General features: G+C 41.9%; 1 protein-coding gene across 1 annotated transcript in view; it reads right to left on the reverse strand.

Annotated features, from left to right (window-relative positions):
- The window catches only part of LOC137419374 (semaphorin-3A-like), a 282,479-nt gene that overhangs the window by 180,238 nt on the left and 82,132 nt on the right, over positions 1–20,109 (reverse strand). The window contains exon 3 of the mRNA XM_078770189.1: positions 15,365–15,493. Within this exon, the coding sequence (XP_078626315.1) occupies positions 15,365–15,493 (129 nt within the window). The remainder of the gene's footprint in view (positions 1–15,364; positions 15,494–20,109) is intronic.

The following is a 20,109-nucleotide window of genomic DNA, read 5'->3' on the forward strand; positions in this document are numbered from 1 at the left end:
CACACCCCTTCCTCCTTTTTACAGGGAAGGGTTAGGGTTAGCAACTCTTAGGCCACCTGAGGTTAGGGTTAGCAAAACTTCACAGTAAATATCAGCAAGCAAGTTAAAACTTTTGGAATTTCATGAACATGTACACGTGGAATCTTCAAAAGATTCAACGAACAAGATACTCGCAGTACGAACAGTATTTATTTATTTATTTATTTTGATGGTGAGTCTTTCGGACTAAGCATCTGTGATGACTCTCCAATCTGACTCTCCCATGAACCTCGATCTCACGTGGAAATCACACTGTGGGATCTTAAAAATCCACTCATGCCGGCAGATGGGACAGCCGGCTTGACGCCCATCCGAGGAATGGTACATCGAGTGATGCAACTTCCTGGTCTGGTCGGGATCAAAACCCAGGATTGGCTGCTAAAGGTAAGTATATCTTATTATACTAGAGCAAACGTATATGGTTCGCTATGTCGTATGTATGTTTATATGCGACGAAAACGTCTTCTTCTTCTTCAAATAAAATTACCACACTCTTAATTAACCCTTTTAATTGCATTAACACTGCTGAGACCCCTCATACCTTTGACGACCCTTTAATTCCCCCAAGACCCTTCAGACCACCAAGACCCCTGAAGACCCAAAATACCCTGAAGACCCCCAAAGACCCAACATACCCTGAAGAACCCCAAAGACCCCAAAGACCCAAGACACCCCAAAGACCCAAAATACCCTTCAAGACCCTGAGGCAAAAAAAGACCCTGAATACCCAAAAACCCAAAAGACCCCAAAGACCCAAAACACCCCGAATACCCAAAACACCCCGAAGACCCAAAACACCCTGAAGACCCAAAACACCCCGAAGACCCAAAACACCCCGAAGACCCAAAAGACCCCGAAGACCCAAAACACCCAGAAGACCCAAAACACCCCGAAGACCCAAAACACCCAGAAGACCCAAAACATCCCAAAGACTCAAAACACCCCGAAGACCCAAAACACCCCGAAGACAAAAAAACACCCCGAAGACCCAAAACATCCCAAAGACCCAGAACACCCAGAAGACCCAAAACACCCCGAAGACCCAAAACACCCAGAAGACCCAAAACACCCAGAAGACCCAAAACACCCCGAAGACTCAAAACACCCCGAAGACCCCAAACACCCTGAAAAACCAAAACACCCCGAAGACCCAAAAGACTAAAAAGACCCCGAAGATCCAAAAGACCCCGAAGACCAAAAATACCCCGAAGACCAAAAATACCCTGAAACCAAAAAGACCCCAAAGACCCAAAAAGCCCCTGAAGACCCTGCAGACCCAAAATACACTGAAGACCCTTAAGACCCAAAAGCCTCTGAAGAAACCAAAGACCCAAAAGACCCGGAAGACCCAAAAACACCTCAAAGACCCAAAATACCCTTAAAGGCCCAGAGGATCCAAAAGACACTGAAGACCCAAATGTCCCTGAAGACCCAAAACACCATGAAGACCCAAAAGACACCGAAATGGTTAAAGATGCCTACCCCTCTGAAACGACGTGTGGTGAGGCGCGCGGAGTGCGCCGAGTCACGCTAGTATAATGAACAAACACGACCAACAGCTAGTCTAACAATCAGATCCTCAGCTCTGATTGGTGGACGTTTCTGAGGGACATACATACACCAGATGGACAGAAAAACGCTGTTGCAGATGGCATTGCCCTACAGGCTACAATGTAAAAATATGGTTGCCGAGCCACGTGACCAATGAGGTCATCAATTTTTCTTCTCCACCAATTTATCCTGAGATCAGGCTTAAGAAATTTCATACTGATCGGATTAGGCGTTCTACTTGTCATTTTATGACATCATAATGAGGTGACATATGACATCATTATTAACATGTGTTATTCCCCATTGGCAGTACTTTATAATGAGCCACCTTTCAATTTTTTTAGATGGAGCGGTTTCGGAGATTTAGAGGTGCAATTTTTTTTCGGTTTTTACAAGATGGCGCCCGTACCACGTGACATTTGACGTCATAATTAACATTTAAAAATCCGGACCAACAGTTGCAGAGAAAACGAATTTTAAAGGGAATAAACTCGCAAAATTCCGGCATAAATGACATACATACATACATGCATGCATACATACATATTACATATGTACATACATACATACATGTATGTACAGGCTACACCGTAAAAATCATACTTGTTTTTTTTCTTTTTCGTCTTATTATACAGTACTTTTTGTCATCTTGGACAATATTGTACGGTGCTTCATTTTTTAGACCTTTTTGAAAGTCAAAGAAAAGGCCCACTTATGTACGTGTGTGCAAAGAAAGATATATTAGGTGTTGACACTTTCGGGTTTAATGGAACTTGTTTTTACGTTCGCTCACGGCGTGTTTGGTGCTCACTATTTACTTAGTTGCTGGGCTCCGTCTTGAGTGTCGCATCTACATTACACCTTTCTAAACCGCTCATTGTGCCTTTACCCCACATGGCATACATATCTAAAGGAAACCCAACCTCCAATTCTGATAATGTTGAAAGTTAGAGCAATAGGCATTCTTGGTAGACAAGTGTTGTTTTTTTGTTTGTTACATACATCTGCACTCCTGATGGATTTGATTTGAGTTCTAATGTGGTTATCCATTGATCGACCATCTAATCTAGGGTCCTACTTCCCTAAGATCCAGCTACCGTGCCAATTAGTGAAATGACTTGGCAGCACCCGCTGGTCGTAGGCGTGAGATATGGCTCGAGCAATGAGAGCAACAACTCCTGATGAGTAATATAACATTCATTTTTGTGATTTTTTTGCCAGGGTGGTGACACAAGATGCCAAGGGAAGGCGAGAACATCCCGGCGACCAATTTGGGATCAGGGCCAGGAACGGCGGCGCACACTTTTAGGTCAGGAGTGCAGGCCTGGAATGGCTAGAAACATACACCGGCTGTGTAAGGAACCCCCTTCCTTGCCAAGCCATTCCTGTTTGACGTCGAGTGAGGAAATAGCTGGAAGCCGCAGCATAAGCTCCGCACAGCCAGATTGGCGCTTGATGAGACATCTCAGTTGAGAATTCCAAGCGAGCTTCCCGAGGCTGCTCTGTGCTTCCCCTAGGCCAGAAAGAGCACCTGTAGTCTCATACCCTCATCATACATTGCAACTATACGCTCCCTCCGTAAAGTGCCAGGTTTTGCTCAACGAGCGGAACTCATGCCTGGAATATCAATTAAGCTTCTCAATAAGATTGGTCAGGAAAGCGGAGGGCCAAGTAACTTAAGTTGATGAGGAAATGGTGGGGTACACGTGAGCTTACAAGACCTCTACTTATGAAGAGTTATGCGTGCATGTGTGTGGGCCTGGAGAAAATGAGAAATGTATCACGCCGCATAGAAACGTACTCCGAAGGACAATTTTCCATCACTTGGATTTTCATTTTTAATTCACAAAAATTCGGAGCTCAACACCGAAATTGCTTTTTCCACCCAGACTTTTTCAGCCTGAGAGAATTCTTCTTTTCAATAAAAAATAAATAAATAAAAATTCAAAAAAGATTTATTTTTTTTAAAGGAGGAAAACACTTTTCTGCCTCGCCAGCTGTACAAAGTTATTTTGCGAAGAATTCCATCTGCAAAAGTACTTTTATGGATATAGTTACAAAACGACCGTAGCTTGCAACGTTGGCAGAAAGGGCCGATGCTATGCGAAGCAAAAGGCCGAACATTTATCCGTCTCCGATCCCCAGCGGTAACGTGCTTAGACAGGTTGCTTCCCTCGCACAATGGGATCAACGGCGAAACACACTCCGAGGGCTTATTTAAACGATGGCTGAGGGATAAAGGATCTGCCCACTGAGGTGGATATTTCCTCTCACAGTGGGCCATGCACAATCCAATTCCACGCCTGTTGTGAGGCGGCACCGGCTGGAGAGTTTGGAATCTCATCTCCGTCACTCAAGGTGGGAAAACTCGCCAAAGGAATTCCCGGCACCTCCAGTGCGGAACTCTGGAGGACTGCGGATCAGCGTGGGTTAAAGAAACTATGATTGTAAAAGGAAAGTGGTAAACATCAAATTAAATAAATAATATTATTATTATTATTAGAGACAAATGGATCAGTTGTTGTTACATACCCAACCATGTTTCCAGCACTGCTATGACCATTGGTCTATGGTGGCTGATGTGATGCCAGAACCACACGGTGGGTAATGGTGGCTCCAAGGTGGGTGATGGGTTGTCAGAACCACTTTCTAGAGCTAGCTTGGGCAGACATTTTATAATTTGTTCAGGGTGCCCGGTGCAACCTTTACATCATCAGTAAGTATACCTTTACATCATCTGAAAACCCCTGAAATTTATACAGCCACTGAAAGTGGCTATTGTGGAGAATCAGGATGAGGGACAAGATCAACAAAAGGTGACCATCGTATACCACAAATGGACTAATAACTGTTGTGGTGGGGTTTAGGAGGAAGCTATCCAATCTATCAAATGCAATGTACAGCTAACATCTCAAAGAGGCCCTTCTGGTAAGGTACCAGGTGCCTTCTCATGATGAGGATATTCCCATAGAAGGTGGGGACCGAAAAGTTGAATCGGTGGGAAGCTCGGGAGAAGTAGAACTCTAATTTCAAACCACTCTTTAAGTTCAATTATATGCTTGTGTCACATCACTCAGGTCAAAAACAATTACATCTGCCAGTACAAATCTGATGTCTAAAAACCAGCAACTGTAACAACCTCTCAACCAGAGGTAACAGGTGACACTCGACATGAACATCCTCACCAAAGGAGTGGCATTCACGGCAATGATCATCACGGAATAAGTATAATGCCGAGATCTCATATGGTGCTCCTATTATCACATTTTGAATCCCATACATTAATCTACCACAAATACCATATTCAACCTGTGGCAACAATCCAATCAGGAGTTAGCCACACCAAGGTATGGGCCTGATGCAAATAAACTGGTAAACACATGGAGAGACTTCCTGATGGGGAAATGCTCCTGCAAATGGAATTAGATGACTTGAAGCTTAAATACTGCCAGGACAACATAGTGAAAGACACACATGAACTACCAGGAAAACAATCCAGCAACCCTCAGATTTAAACAAGGTAATTGTAAAGGTGATGGAAGTGAAGCAAAGGTGACCAAAAGGTTAGGTTTAATGAATCTTCGAGGTTCTGATTTATGGCTATCTTAAGGATAAGTTACCATATTATTAAGATAACCATAAATCAGAACTCGAGGATTTCTTTAATGTAAACTGTTGGTTTAACATTGGCCTGACATCACTACAGGCAAGTAACTGGGAGTCCACCACCAGGATGGACTGAGTGCAACACCTTCTGGAGGAAATGCATCACATTGCTACACAAGCACCTAGCGGAAGTTTTTAGCGCAACATGATCGGATGACTTCTAAAGACATTGGAGTTCTACAAATGTCATCCGACAGTCCAGGCATCTCAGAAGTCGTCATCGCAGATTTGGAAAACAAAATGCCTAAATCACGCACTGGCCTCATTGCAAACAGAAGGCACAAAGATGTACTTGCACATACATAAGGGAGACTCATTGTCACCATTGTTGTTCGTAGAAAACAACATATCACTCAGCGGAAATAGCAAAGACACCAACTACAGCTACAAAACAAGAAAGAGTGATCAGAGAATGCAGACCCTAGACAGAACGTGTTTTTGGTGATTTTTTAATCTTTTGTGTTAAAACAAATATGGCGGCTGAACCACTTGAACGATGACGTCATCATTATTTTTTTCTCCACCAATTTATCCTTAGATGACGCTCAACAAATTTCATCTTGATCGGATGAAGTTTTGTACTTCTCGAATTATGACCTCATAATGGAAGTGCCTATGACATCATCATTAACATATGATATTCCCCATGGAGAGTTCTTTATAATGAGCATGTCACAATTTTTCTATGCAGCGCTTTCTGTGATATAGAGGTGCAAAGTTTTCAGTTTTCCAAAGAAGGCGCCCGTACAACGTGACCTATGACGTCATTATTGTCATTAAAACATTCTACAGGAGGAGGAGCACCTATGGTGAAAATTCCCTGTCAATCGGACTAACGGTTGCAGAGAAAATCATATTTATTCTGTGGGGACAAACAGACAGACAAACAAACAAGAAGACGTCATGCGGAGCACGTTAGTTTCCCTATTTAGTGACACAATGTGCAAATGCTGTTAAATTTTCAAGTCAATCAGTTGAAAATTGAGCATTTTTGAAACTTGGCCTATGGTGACCTTTTGGCCTATGTTCACCAAAAATATAATTTGTGGTTGAATTCAGTGACCAGATATTCATATGATATTCCCCATGGAGAATGCTCTTCATGCAAGGGCTCTTCATGCAGCCATGCAAGGGCTCTTCAAATTTGCAGTCAATCGGATGAAAATTTAGGATTTTAGAAATTCGGCCTATGTTGACCTCAAAAGTACTTGGTGGTTAGGGTCAGTAACCAAATATGCAAGTCCACTTCAAATTTAAAGTCAATTGGATGAAAATTGAGGATTTTAGAAATCTGGCTTATGTTGACCTTTTGGTCTATGTTGACCTCATAAGAATGACTCCATGTACTTAGGCAGTTAAGACCGAAAAATAGGGCATATCGTTCATTTTTTCAGGAAAGCACCAAATTTGGCACAGATGTAGTATGGACCTATACAATTGTTTTCCTGAGGGGCGCCCAAAAATTCAGAACCCCTGGTGGCCGCCATATTGAATTTCATCATGACCGCCCTCTGTGACCTATTTCCCTCAATAACTTCTATACTTTGAGCGATAACACCACAGTTCCAGTGTCTTACCCCATGTTTTCATGGTCTCTGAATCCAATGGGATCAATTGCATAAAGATTGGCATCCATCATCTTTAATTTCAAGATGGCCGCCATGGTGTTTCCATTTTCCTTGAATCTCTCATAGTATTTTAGGTAAAATTTCAATACCAAGTGATACACATTGTTTTATTGGTCTCTGATAACAATGGAATGGTATTAATTAATCAAAGTTACACACAGTTGCAGTTTTAACTTAAAATATTGTGGGCACTTGAAAGGTGGAGGCTCTCGCACAGACGCGAAGTACTACAAGCACTGTCCATCGCAGTCACACAGTGATGTGCAGGGCAGATTTGCCCTGGAGCATTTACAGTTGCCTTTACAGGCCGACTTACAATGGCAGCTTGTAAGCTCTGAACATGCCTCCTGTATCAGTGGTATTGTGGTCCAAATTGGTGTCCAAGAAGTCCCTGTTTTCATCCAGCCCCAATCAGCTGGTGATGGAAGTTCTGGGTAGGGCACAAGTGCCTGACTCCATACGTGTCCAGCCTGAAAACATGCACGTTTTAGGTGTTGTTCGAAGGCGTCTGTTATTGGGGGAATGTGATCAATTGTTCTTGCCTTCTTCGTGAACAAGTGTTGGCGCATGTCATTCACTGTCTTTATCTCGGTAGTCCGGTCATAGAGGATGGCAACATATCTTTCTATGCTCTGTAGTTCCATAGTAATAGCGTCCACAGATTGCCTATAAGCGAGAGCATGAAAGGTCTGCGTGATGCTGGGGTATGCCTCCCAAGCCTTCCAGGCTGTCTTTTTCCCAATTTGGGCAAAAAATGACACTGTGTCGCAGCCAGTGAAGGCATGAAATAATGGCAAAGACTCGGACTTCCTGCGGCCAAGGCCGGTGGCAATTTTATGGATGGCAAGGTAGCGGTAGCTTTTACCAGTGCCAATGGCAATCCAGAGTTCCTCCACACCGTGTGACTGGTAGGTAAAGTAGTGTGCTATTGCCAAGACCACAATATCAGAATCTACAGTTCGAATCAATACCCATTTTCTCCCCTTTTTCACGGCATACAGGACATTTTTTTGGATTTTTTTGAATTTCCTGAATTTTTGGGCACCCCTCAGGAAAACAATTGTATAGGTCCATACTACATCTGTGCCAAATTTGGTGCTTTCCTGAAAAAATGAACGATGCTTCCTCTTAACTGCCTAACTATTGTGAACTTTCAGTCATCAGCCAGTTCAGCAAAGACATCGGAAATGGAATTTTTTTGGGGCAGGTGTGCTCACAGATGAATAAACAGCTTCCAGAGACCTGGAGAAAGAGGTTATGTATGAATACTGTTCCGTTTCTGGGGTAGATGATGAATTACCATAATACAAGCAGGATCGTATCGGTGTAGCATGGACCATGGACGAGCAGGAGACATCTCAGTGTATTAGGTAGGGAAACTGGAGCTTCAGGTTGTTTACGTGTTTTCACAAGAGGGGTGAAGCTATGGTAATTAGATAGGGGTTAAGAATAGTTTTCCCCCAGTGTGTGATTGCCCTCGGTGGTTTTTCCCTGTTTTTCCCTGACATAAAAACTCATGTTCGTTACAACAACAACAATAACAACAATAGTCCCCTGCAGGCAGGCGGAGCCGATCGGCAAATAAACCCTGCCTCCAGAGGATAGCAATCCGCCAGGCCATGCCCCAAAATTCGTCATTGGTCGAGCCCGACCATGGGGTGATTCAGTGGAGCTCGGAGATTGGACAGTATGACATCATTGAAAAGGTTTGGGCAGGAGAGAGAAGAAGAATATCTCTTTCTCTCTCTTTCTTTCTTTCTTTCTTTCTTTCTCTCTCTCTCTCTCTCTCTCACTCTCTCTCTCTCTCTCTCTCTCTCTCTCTCTCTCTCTCTCTCTCTCTCTCTCTCTCTCTCTGTCTCTCTCTCTCTGTCTCTCTCTGTCTCTCTCTCAGTCTGGCTTTCGTCTCGGGCAGTCGCTTTTGTCTCGGGTGCGCTCATAAGGAGAGCTTTGTGGAGCTTTGTGAACTTTTGCAACGTTGGAAGAGGAGGTGTTTTTGGACTGTGGTGCTTTTCGGGGAAGCTATGGCGGTGGAAGCGAGGAAGGGCCAGTTGACTGTTTGCTTCTAGCCTGGGCATTTTTGACACAGGGGTTCGGCATCATTGTCGGAGTGCTTCCCGCGTGAGTGGCTACACTTCAGCAACAACAAACAAGCTGCCCAAGTGCATTTTGGACCAGAGCTGAGTACCGGCCAAGAAAACAATTTATTTTATTTTTATTATCATTCCCCAAAGTGTTGTATTTGTGACCGAATGGAGATGTCTCAAATTAGAATTTTCGTTTTTCGTTTTTACTTCACCCTTCATTTCTTCATTTTCGTATTGCATTTATTTTTTATTAAATAATTATTGTGTTGCATTATATTTGTCGTGTGTGTTTATTTGTTCATGGGTCAGAGAATAAACCCGTGTGGCTTCCGTCCAGGTAAGCACTTTGGTTCCCTCATCCGCGCATGACGGACCAACCGCCAAATTCGGCTACCCGCCTCAGAATTAAGGACCGTTACGGCTTTCCGTCATCCGGCGGTGTTAATCGCCGGGCGACAGGACATAGGTGTAAAAGAGGCCGATGAGATACAATGCACTGAGATAAAATAGAGGATAATAAAAGAGTTACAGAAGAAACATTTTTGCAAAGTGAGCTGAATTCTAAGAACAACATCAGCACAAAAGGGGTATTTGTCAGTGCCCATTGTAGAATAGTTTTGGTGTCATTATCAGATTGCAGTTGGTCCTCAGGGGGGATTGACCCAAGGATAAAGTAGCTTCGAACCTGCCACTGAAGGCATCACCCAAGAGGAGACCGTTTTCACCTGCCGAGGCAATAAGGTGGTAGAGGTATGATAGGGATGGCCGACAAGATTTCCATAGCCACATATCTACAGTCCTATCACATGAGGTTGTTGTTCTATCAGAAGGCGGGTCAACCATGACGGAAGTTGGACGAGAAAAGGAGACTACCACTGACAGGCCAGCTATGGAAGAAGCGACGAGGAACAAAATGGCGACGAGAAGGAATCTCAAAAAAAAACTTCCATAAACAAAACAAAAAAAATGCTCCACGGACAGTTAGTACAGCCAAACGCATAGTGCACCTTCAAAGACCGGTGAGCATTGTTCTCATGGTTACAAAGTTCTGCTCTGAAAGGTGAGATGGAAGCCCTAATTGTGTCAACACAAGATGAGGCACGAAGCGTTAAACACATACCAGAGGCACATCCCCAAAAACACGTGACAACAATGCCTGCAGGGCTTGAGAAGAACAAGACGACAATCTCGATGACATCCTCGTGGTGGGTTCAGTCCTTCAGCAACCGATTGAATGAATTGGCAAAACAAAGATGTATAATGACATATCTGTAAGCATTGGTGCACCGGAACGACGCTACGAGCATCAGACCCAACAGATTCAAATAATGTGGGGACCGGACATTCGGACCGTCACGATACCAACCATTATAATTGGTGCAACGGCTCTGGTGAAGATATACCTACAAATAATAGTCTATATGACATTCCTGTGTGACATTGCACTTCCCAAAGTGAGAAAGATAGTTATCTCAGCCACTGCGCTCATTCTGCGTAAAATTCTGGGTGCTCAGTAACTGGAGCACCATGGTTGATTGTTGTGGTTTTGGGGTCATTCAGCAATATGTATTATTGATCATAACAATAAACATAGGGGCAATACCCCTGGCGCACACCTGGTAGAATAAACGGTATACTACACTGACAAAAGGTATTTTAAACCAATTTCAATGTTTGCTAGAAGACAGCGCAGCATGTGGAATCATACTAACATAATCATAAGACTTTAAACAAACAAAGAAGAAAATGCATATTTTGGGGGGTAGCCCCCCTCTCCCCCGTAGACCCATAAAGGGGCAGATTTTTTTTTAATGCCGTGAACAAACTTTGGTACATCATGGGTGATGAACAGAATGTTGTGGTCAAGTTTAATCGAAATTGCATGTGTAGTTTCTGAGAAGAAAGCAAATACCTATTTTGGGGGCAATCCCCCCCATAGACCCCTAAAGGGGCAGATTTTTTTAAATGCCGTGAACAAACTTTGGTACAGCATGGGTGGTGAAGGTTGTGGTGAAGTTTCATCAAAATCATGTGTGTAGTTTCAGAGAAGAAAGCAAATATCTATTTGGGGGTGGGGGGGTGGGGGGAGGGGGGTCAAACCTGGACCCACTTTGGCCCCCCAGTAGACCACCTTCGACTTCGATTTTCTTAGTGCCGTGAACAAACTTCAGTACATCACAAGTGATGAAGGTTGTGGTCAAGTTTCATCGAAATAGTGTTTGTCGTTTCAGAGAAGAAAGCAATTACCTATTTTGTGGGGTCAAACCTGGATCCACTTTGACCCCGGTAAACCCCCTTAGAACACGATCTTTTTAATGCCGTGAATAAACTTTTGTCACAACACAGCAAATATCATTTGTGACAAATTTGGTCACAATCCCTTCAGTGTTTCGGAGAATAGGTTGCAAGTGTTTACGGACTGACGGACGGACAGACGGACGGAAAACGCGCCATCGCACAAGCTCCCCTGAACTTCGTTCCAGGTGAGCTCATAATAATAACACATATCACAAATTGATTGATTTCATTATTTAGTTTGTGAGTTTATGAGAAGGTACACCAATATTGACCAATCGCGCATGTTGTTATTTTAATAGTTAAAATAATTGTACATACACAAAGTGGCGCAAACGTTTGAAAAGAGAGGATTTGGGCTGTTGGACTCCGATAATTAATTTTTAACTTAAATATATTATTTTAAATATGTATATTTCATAAAATGAATTACCGTTCTTTCTTTCCAATCAGTGATGGTAGAAAAATTAACAAAAGATGAGAAAGTAGAGCTTACGAAGAAATGTCCAAACATCATGTGTACGTATAATTGAGAAATGCCTGTAAGTTATTGGCCAACAATTCGGATATAGACTGTAATTTAATATATGATTGGTAATCTCACCTGGTAATCAATTTTTTATTTTCTTTTGCTGTCAAGGCATTTTTTGTATGTCACACTTAGCCCCTCGCAGGAATTTGATTCCTGTTTATATATATATATATATTTAAAAAAAAGTATATATATATATACATACATATATATACATATATATATATATATATACGTACATATATATACATATACATATATACATATATACAGGGGGCTGCAAAAGTAGGTATACAGTAATGAAAAACAAAACGTGTGCACAAAACGTATTTTATTGATTATATTCTGGTATAATCTTGTCACAATACTGGTAAATTGGTATACACAATACCGGCCGTATTGTGTATACCGCAACAATACTGGTATACACAATACTGGCCGTGTCACAATACTGGTATAATCCTTACTGTATACCTACTTTTGCAGCCCCCTGTATACAAAATATACATATATATACACAATACAATACACAATACATATACAATACATATACAATATACAATATACAATATACAATATACAATACATATAGAATACAATACAATATATACATATATACAATATATATATATATATATATATACGTATATATATATATATATATATATATATATATATATATATATATAAACACATATATACATATAAATATATATTTATATGTACATACATGTATTTATATATACTAGTGAGATACCAGTGCTATGCACGGGTGGAAGGCCAGAAGCAAACAAGCAATGCAGATACGGAGAATGCTAAAGCATGAAACCAATAAATTCCACATTCCTTTAGCACCCTCAGTCGCACGTCAGACATGGACAGCAAGTTCGTGAAGGACTTCCATGAAAAACGTATCCGTTCGCAAACAAACGGGTACATTCACGTATAGAAACATCGATCGTGGGTCTGTGGCGAATCTGCATATGGCGATCCACGAATATCACGTTTAGAAAGCAGAAACCACCACGGCCTGTCGTCATTCACTTGAACTCGATATCTCTTTTTTCATTCCAAACAACATAACTCCAATCACAAATTAATCACACAATAAACTTTTAACAACATTGTTAATGTTTCCTTCATTGTAAAAACTACCAAGTCAAAAGTTAAAAGGCTTTTGAGCCAATAGGTGTTACGGCCTTGGCAAGATCGATGGAGACAGCGATCTGTTAGTGTATACACCGCCCAAATAGCTATGTGGAATTCTCTCATGTTAAGATTAAACCCACGTCGTTTGAACTTTGGCCGAGGTCATTATTTACTTTTAATGATGTGTATATATGAATCGAAAAGAAGATACTTGATTTTGGGTCGTCCTTTCAGCATATCTCGTGGGATTGTGAGTTGGAGAGACGACCATGATGGCGGGGAGGGGATTGGCATTCTCTCAAACAGGGATTCAACCCATGTCCTTATAAAAGGTCTTTGTCCGAGGTCACCGAGTCCGATCGGTGCAGCCATGCAGCGATCGGTGCAGCCGTTTGTGCTGCACCCGGGAAAATAACGTTATGCGGGAGCCCAAACCTGAAAATGCTGGAGGCCAAAGCTGAAATTGGGAAAACAATATACGCTATTTTACTTCCGGAGATCCCAGGATTACCCACCCAAAATATCATTGTGATCAGTTCAGCCGTTTTTGCGGTATCTTCGAATGGACGGACAGACAGAGACAGACGGACATTTGGTGAATTATATATATATATATATATATATATATATATATATATATATATATATATATATATATATATATATATATATATATATATATATATATATATACTGTATATATATATATATATATATATATATATATATATATATATATATATATATATATATATATATATATACATGAATTTTTTTACACTAGCCCCACACAGGAATTTACTTCCTGTTCATTAAATTGTTAGATGAGTTCATCTTCAATGCACTTTCACACACTTACATACACATACATACACTCACATCCGGGGTCTGCCCAGCAGGCACGTAGGAATGTTAGCCCCTCGCAGCAATTTGATTCCTGTTTATAAAATTGTATTTGAATTAATCTTCAATGCATTTCTACTTATTCACACATACATACGCATGCATATACTTACGCTCACATTCGGGGTCTGCCCAGCAGACACGTAAGACATCGGCCATGATAAAGCTCGCAATGTTAAGTGTGGAAAAGTTCTGAGGAGATTGCAGCTGGCTCAATAGCGCAGTGCAGTGGGCTGTTGACGCGTTATCAACGGAGGTCCATGGTTCGAGCCCCACATTGAGTCAGAATTTTTTCACACGTAGCCCCTCGCAGGAATTAGATTCCTGTTTATAAAATTATATATATATATATACACATTATTTTTTTTACACTAGCCCCACACAGGAATTTACTTCCTGTTCATTAAATTGTTAGATGAGTTCATCTTCAATGCACTTTCACACACTTCCATACACATACATACACTCACATCCGGGGTCTGCCCAGCAGGCACGAAAGACATCGGCCAATATAAAGCTCGCAGTGTTAGTGTGAGAAATCTCTGAGGATGTCCCGGAGACTCAATAGCTCAGTGGGCTGTCACCGCGTAAGTGATGAGGTTGATGGGTTCGAGTTCCGGGTTGAGTCAGAATTCTTTCACACTCGCCCCACGCAGGTATTTCCTTCCTGTTTATTAAATGTATATATATATATATATAGATTATATTTATATATATATATATATATAAATATATATACAGTATATTTCTGGCAAGGGTCATGCTGGGTGGTTTGCTATCTCTCTCCCATCAGTAGTTATGGCATGAATTTGTAATTTGTTCAGGGTGCCAGTGATAGCTCGCCTACTCTTCACGAAAGACACTGGGAGATCTTCAACGTTCATTAACAAATGCTGGCAGATGGGGCACCCAGTTTAACATCCATCCGAAGGACGGCACACACATTGATGAATCACGTTGCCTGTGAAACTTTGGGATGACAATTTATATCAGAGTTGGGATTCAAACCCAGGCTAGACAGCTTAGAGGTGAGTGTGTGTTTCTCGAGGTCATCTTGCCAATATATATATATATATCTTGTTCTCTGCAAGCTGCACCTTCAGTGCAAGTATGAAAAGTGAAGCCACAACCGGAAAGCCAAATCCAAATCGTTTAAATTTAGGACGATGAGATGTTGAGAAATGCAGAGTGTGAATACTAAACGCAAATAGCACAACGAATGACTTTACAGCCGAGCTGCCGTAAACAGAAAGAGAATAACAAGATTACACGAGCAACAGTAATGCGCAACAACCGATCAGCTATCCCACAAATTGTGCTTGCAACGGAAATATTAACTAGAACATTCACAACAATCGACTATTCAAACATCTAATCATGCTGGAAATGTTTGGCATCCATTCAGCCCCCCTACCCAAAAAAGAACACTTTATGGATGCAGCGCTGCCATTTGCAACTGAATCAAAAGCCGGTGAGCGGCATGCTCGTCGATATCCGTGGGCGACGTGCGAGCTCACCTTTGTAGGTGAGCTTCACGCGGGGGATGTTGGCTTGATGACGCTGGCACTGAGCGATGGGTGCAGGAATCCACCAGAGTAGGAGACCGCAGGCTAAAGTGACCATGGCTGCCATAGCTGCGGGCAATCCTAATCCAAAGCCAGTGTGAAGCCGATGGTTTGCAACAGGAGGGAAGGAGGGCGAGAAATACAAGAGAAGAGTGAAAGTCCACAAGGAGCAGCCACGGCTGGAATCGTCCTGGAGTTCGCGCTTCTGTACGGATGGGAAGCAATGTTCGTCTAAGGTAAGAGGACTCCTACAGCACCTTGACATCAAGTATGCTTCTCATCCCCCCTCCCCTCCCCCCACCCCTACTCTCCCTCTCCCCTCTCCCCCCTTCCACTTCCACACCAAGCTTTCCCGCCCTTCCCTATAGCCGTTCATCCATTCTATCCTCCCACTCTCTTCCCTGCCCTCTGCTGTGAACAACACGTTGAGTTTAAGGACGAAGATTTGCTGTAAGAAATGGAAATGGCAAAAACAATTAAAGCAACAAGTTGCACTTAAAGAAGATGCAAGATGATTGCTTCCTCTCGCACCTCATCGCAATCAGAAGATGCTTACTGTGAAATCCAACAAATGGTCGACAATGCATCATTTTCATGGAAAGCTGCTGATGAAGCCATTAAAGCAGAAAAAGCATCTTTCTTTAAATGCAGGAGTGGAGGTTAGGGCAATGGATCAACAAACAAAATGGGGGCAAAGGGAAGGCAGTGGGACAAGAGCAAATGGATGTAGATGTACTGCAGCACATGCAGAGGGATTGTCGGAGATGGGTGGGAACAGGCCGGTCTCAGCGGGTGTGAAGGAGAAGGCTTTAGAGCAGAGATGGGGATGGAAAAACCAAAGAAGGAATGAATCAATGTCGTTGAGGCCTTGAAAGAAAGAAAAAAACAGAAACAGAAACATATGTATGAAGACTATGCGAGAGCGATTGCCAAGGGTTATGGTGAATGTAGTGACACAAATACTGCTACTTATGGGTAGTGGTCCATGGTTATTCCCTCTCAATATCGATTTTGTCTTTACCCTCATTCCCCTCTCCCCCCTACTTCTCCTGTCTCACCCTTCCCCCTTTTTCTCTCTCTCCTCGCTTCCTTTTCTCTTTCCCATCATTTCCCCTCTCTCTCCTCCCCCTCCCTCTGCTTCCTCTACCCTCCCCAAACCTCTATTTTTTTTTTCATCTATGTCTCTCGCTATCTCCTACTCCCTCTAAACTTACACATTTCAAACAATCATCACACACCTTTGTCCCAAGACACCCTATTTCCACTGAAGAAGCGCGGACAACTCCTCCTGTGTCTGCGGACATGGCACGAAGAGTCGCCAGCCTGTTCTCTGCCATTCCACAACGATACGCTCAACTGCTTGCCCATCCCTCCCCATTGTCACATTTGATGATTCCATCACCTCTCGTCACTTACTCCCTATCCACGTCCCCCGCTATACCTCAAACCCCATAATCTGATGATTGCCTAGATGTTGTATAAGAATATATATTTTTAATGGGTTTGCCTATTTCTTCTTTTCCAGGCCTTCTCCACCTAACACTTCTTTATTTATTTTAAGAGATATATTTCACTTCCGGTTCTATTAATTAGAGATGAATTTCCATTTTTCCAGATTTAGTGGATTTAGAATGACAGAAAGTGGTGGAAAATACCTTATGGTTGTTCTTGCCTCAAGGGACAGGCATTACCCTCCACCTGCCGGAATCTTTGTTCCCATAAACGGCTGTCAGAAATCCAATGTGGACTTCTAGCGGACATTTAGTCTAAGCGTCCCCTTGAGCGAGAAACTTGTTTCCAATCCTTTTGTGTCCACAGAAAGGGCTCAAACGCTTTGAACCGACTGGGCCATGTCAGCTTTGCTTTGGAAAAGAGAGTTAAACACCGCCATCAAGAAAGGCTGTTCGGATCACCCTGACTTCTTTTGTTCCTTCCAATCCGGCCCGATATCATTGATTGCCCTAAATGGAGTTCTTCTGGGACTTGACTCATTTAATGGAGCTTCCCTTGCGACTCGGATCAATCGCACGGCCGCGTCTTTGGAAACTGCCTTGAACGCCATTGTTGTTACCCTCGCCAGAGGAGAGGGTATTGCATTTGAGTCTGTCTGTTTGTTTGTTACTTGGCCCAAAAAAGTTTTTGGACAAGTATGTTGATCACTCCGATTTGTGTGTTTGTTTGTCTGTCCGCTCACTTATACTTGCGTACAGGTCACAATTTTAAACCGATCCTCACAAAACTTCACAAAACGGTAGAGATCGTGGTCCGACAAAATCCTGTATATTTTTGAGGTCAAAAGGTCAACATAGGCCAAAGGTCAACCACTTTTTTCAAATTTCTAAAATCCTCAATTTTCATCTGATTCACTTGAAATTTGAATAGGATTTACATATCGGCTAACTGAATTCAACCACCAACTATTTTCGAGATCAGCATAGGCCTAAAGGTCAACATAGGCCAAAGGTCAACAACAATTTCAATTTTCTAAAATCCTAAATTTTCATACGATTGACTTGAAAATTGAATAGGATTTACATATCAGTGAACTGAAATCAACCAACAACTCTTTTTGAGGTCAACATAGCTCAACATAGGCCAAAGGTCAACCACATTTTTCAAATTTCTAAAATCCTCAATTTTCATCCGAATGACTTTAAATTTGAATAAGATTTTCATATCAGCAAACTGAATTCAACCACCAACTATTTTTTGATCAACATAGGTCATAAGGTCAACATAGGCCAAAGGTCAACCATTTTTTTCAAATTTCTAAAATCCTCAATTTTCATCCGATTAACTTCAAATTTGAAGACGTTTTGCATATCGGCTAACTGAATTCAACCACTAATTATTTTTGAGGTCAAAAGGATGCTGTACTGAGTGCCATTCTACCTGGTTCGGTTTTGCCAAGTGTATCTCCATGAGTGATTTTTCATTTGTTACTTGCCGGAAAAGATTCCGGCAAGTATGTTGATCTGTTCGTTTGTCTGTCTGTTTGACTGTTTGCAGCACTACGTCTACACCGTTGCACGTAGAATCGCCAAACCTTGCACACGTATTTGTCTTGTCCTCTAATATACTGTGCCCAATTTATGACGTCATCGGTCACGTGGTTCGGCCGTCATCTTGGAAAAAATTTGCATCTCTTTATCTCCGAAAGTGCTGAATAGAAAAAATTGAGACATGGCTCATTGTAAAGAAATATCCATGGGGAATAAAATATGTTAATGATGACGTCATCAGTCACGTGGTTCGGCCGCCATCTTGGAAAAACCGAAAAAATTTGCACCTCTATATCTCCGAAAGTGATGAATAGAAAAAATTGAGACATGGCTCATTGTAACGAACTCTCCATGGGGAATAAAATATGTTAATGATGACGTCATCGGTCACATAGTTCGGCCGCCATCTTGGAAAAACCGAAAAACATAGCACCTCTATCTCTCCGAAAGTGCTGAATAGAAAAAATTGAGACATGGCTCATTGTAAAGAACTCTCCATGGGGAATAAAATATATTAATGATGACGTCATCGGTCACATGGTTCAACCGCCATATTTGTCCAAAATGGCCGATAAAAAAGTAAATTCCGGCAAGTCCTCGGTCTCTGACCGATTTTTCATCTGTCTGTCTGTCTGTTTGCAGTACTACGTCTACACTGTTGCACGTAGAAACGCCAAACTTTACACACATATTTGTCTTGCCCTGGAATAGGCTATGCCCAATTGATGACGTCATCGGTCACGTGGTTCGGCCGCCATCTTGGAAAAACCGAAAAACTTTGCACATCTATGTCTCCGAAAGTGCTGAAAAAAAAAATGGAGACATGGCTCATTGTAAAGAACTCTCCATGGAGAATAAAATATGTTGATGATGATGTCATCTGTCACGTGGTTCGGCCGCCAACTTGGAAATACCGAAAAACTCTGCACCTCTATATCTCCGAAAGTGCTGAATAGAAAAAATTGAGACATGGCTCATTGTAAAGAACTCTCCATGGGGAATAAAACATGTTCATTTTGATGTCATAGGTGCCTCCCTTATGACGTCATAATTCGACAAGTACAAAACTTCATCCGATCAAGATGAAATTTCTTGAGCATCATCAAGGAATAAATTAGTTTAGAAAACAAATAATGATGACGTCATCAGTCACGTGGTTCGTCCGCCATATTTGTCCAAAATGGCCAATAAAAAAGTACATTCCGGCAAGTCTTCGGTCTCTGACCGATTTTTCATCAGTCTGTTTGTCCGCACAAAATAAATATGAGTTTCTCTGAAACGGTTGGTCCGATTGACAGGAAATTTTCTCCATAGATGCACCTCCTCCTGTAAAATTTTAAAAGGTAATTATGACGTCATAGATCACGTGGTACGGGTGCCATATTGGAAAACCCGAAAAGCTTTGCACCTCTATATCTCTGAAAGTGCTGCACAGAAAAAGAAATGAGACATGTCTCATTGTAAAGAACTCTCCATGGGGAATAACATATGTTAATGATGATGTCATAGGTGTCTCCATTATGACGTCATTTTCGACAAGTACAAAACGTCATCCGATCAAGATGAAATTTCTTGAGCGTCATGTACGGATAAATTGGTGGAGAAAAAAAGTTAATGTTGACATCATCGGTCATGTGGTTCGGCCGCCATATTTGTTTTAACACAAAAGCTTTAAAAACCACTAAATACACATCC

The sequence above is a fragment of the Myxine glutinosa genome, chromosome 1 (genome assembly GCF_964187855.1).
Source record: "Myxine glutinosa chromosome 1, kmMyxGlut1.1, whole genome shotgun sequence".
NCBI classification, from domain to species: Eukaryota; Metazoa; Chordata; class Myxini; order Myxiniformes; family Myxinidae; genus Myxine; species Myxine glutinosa.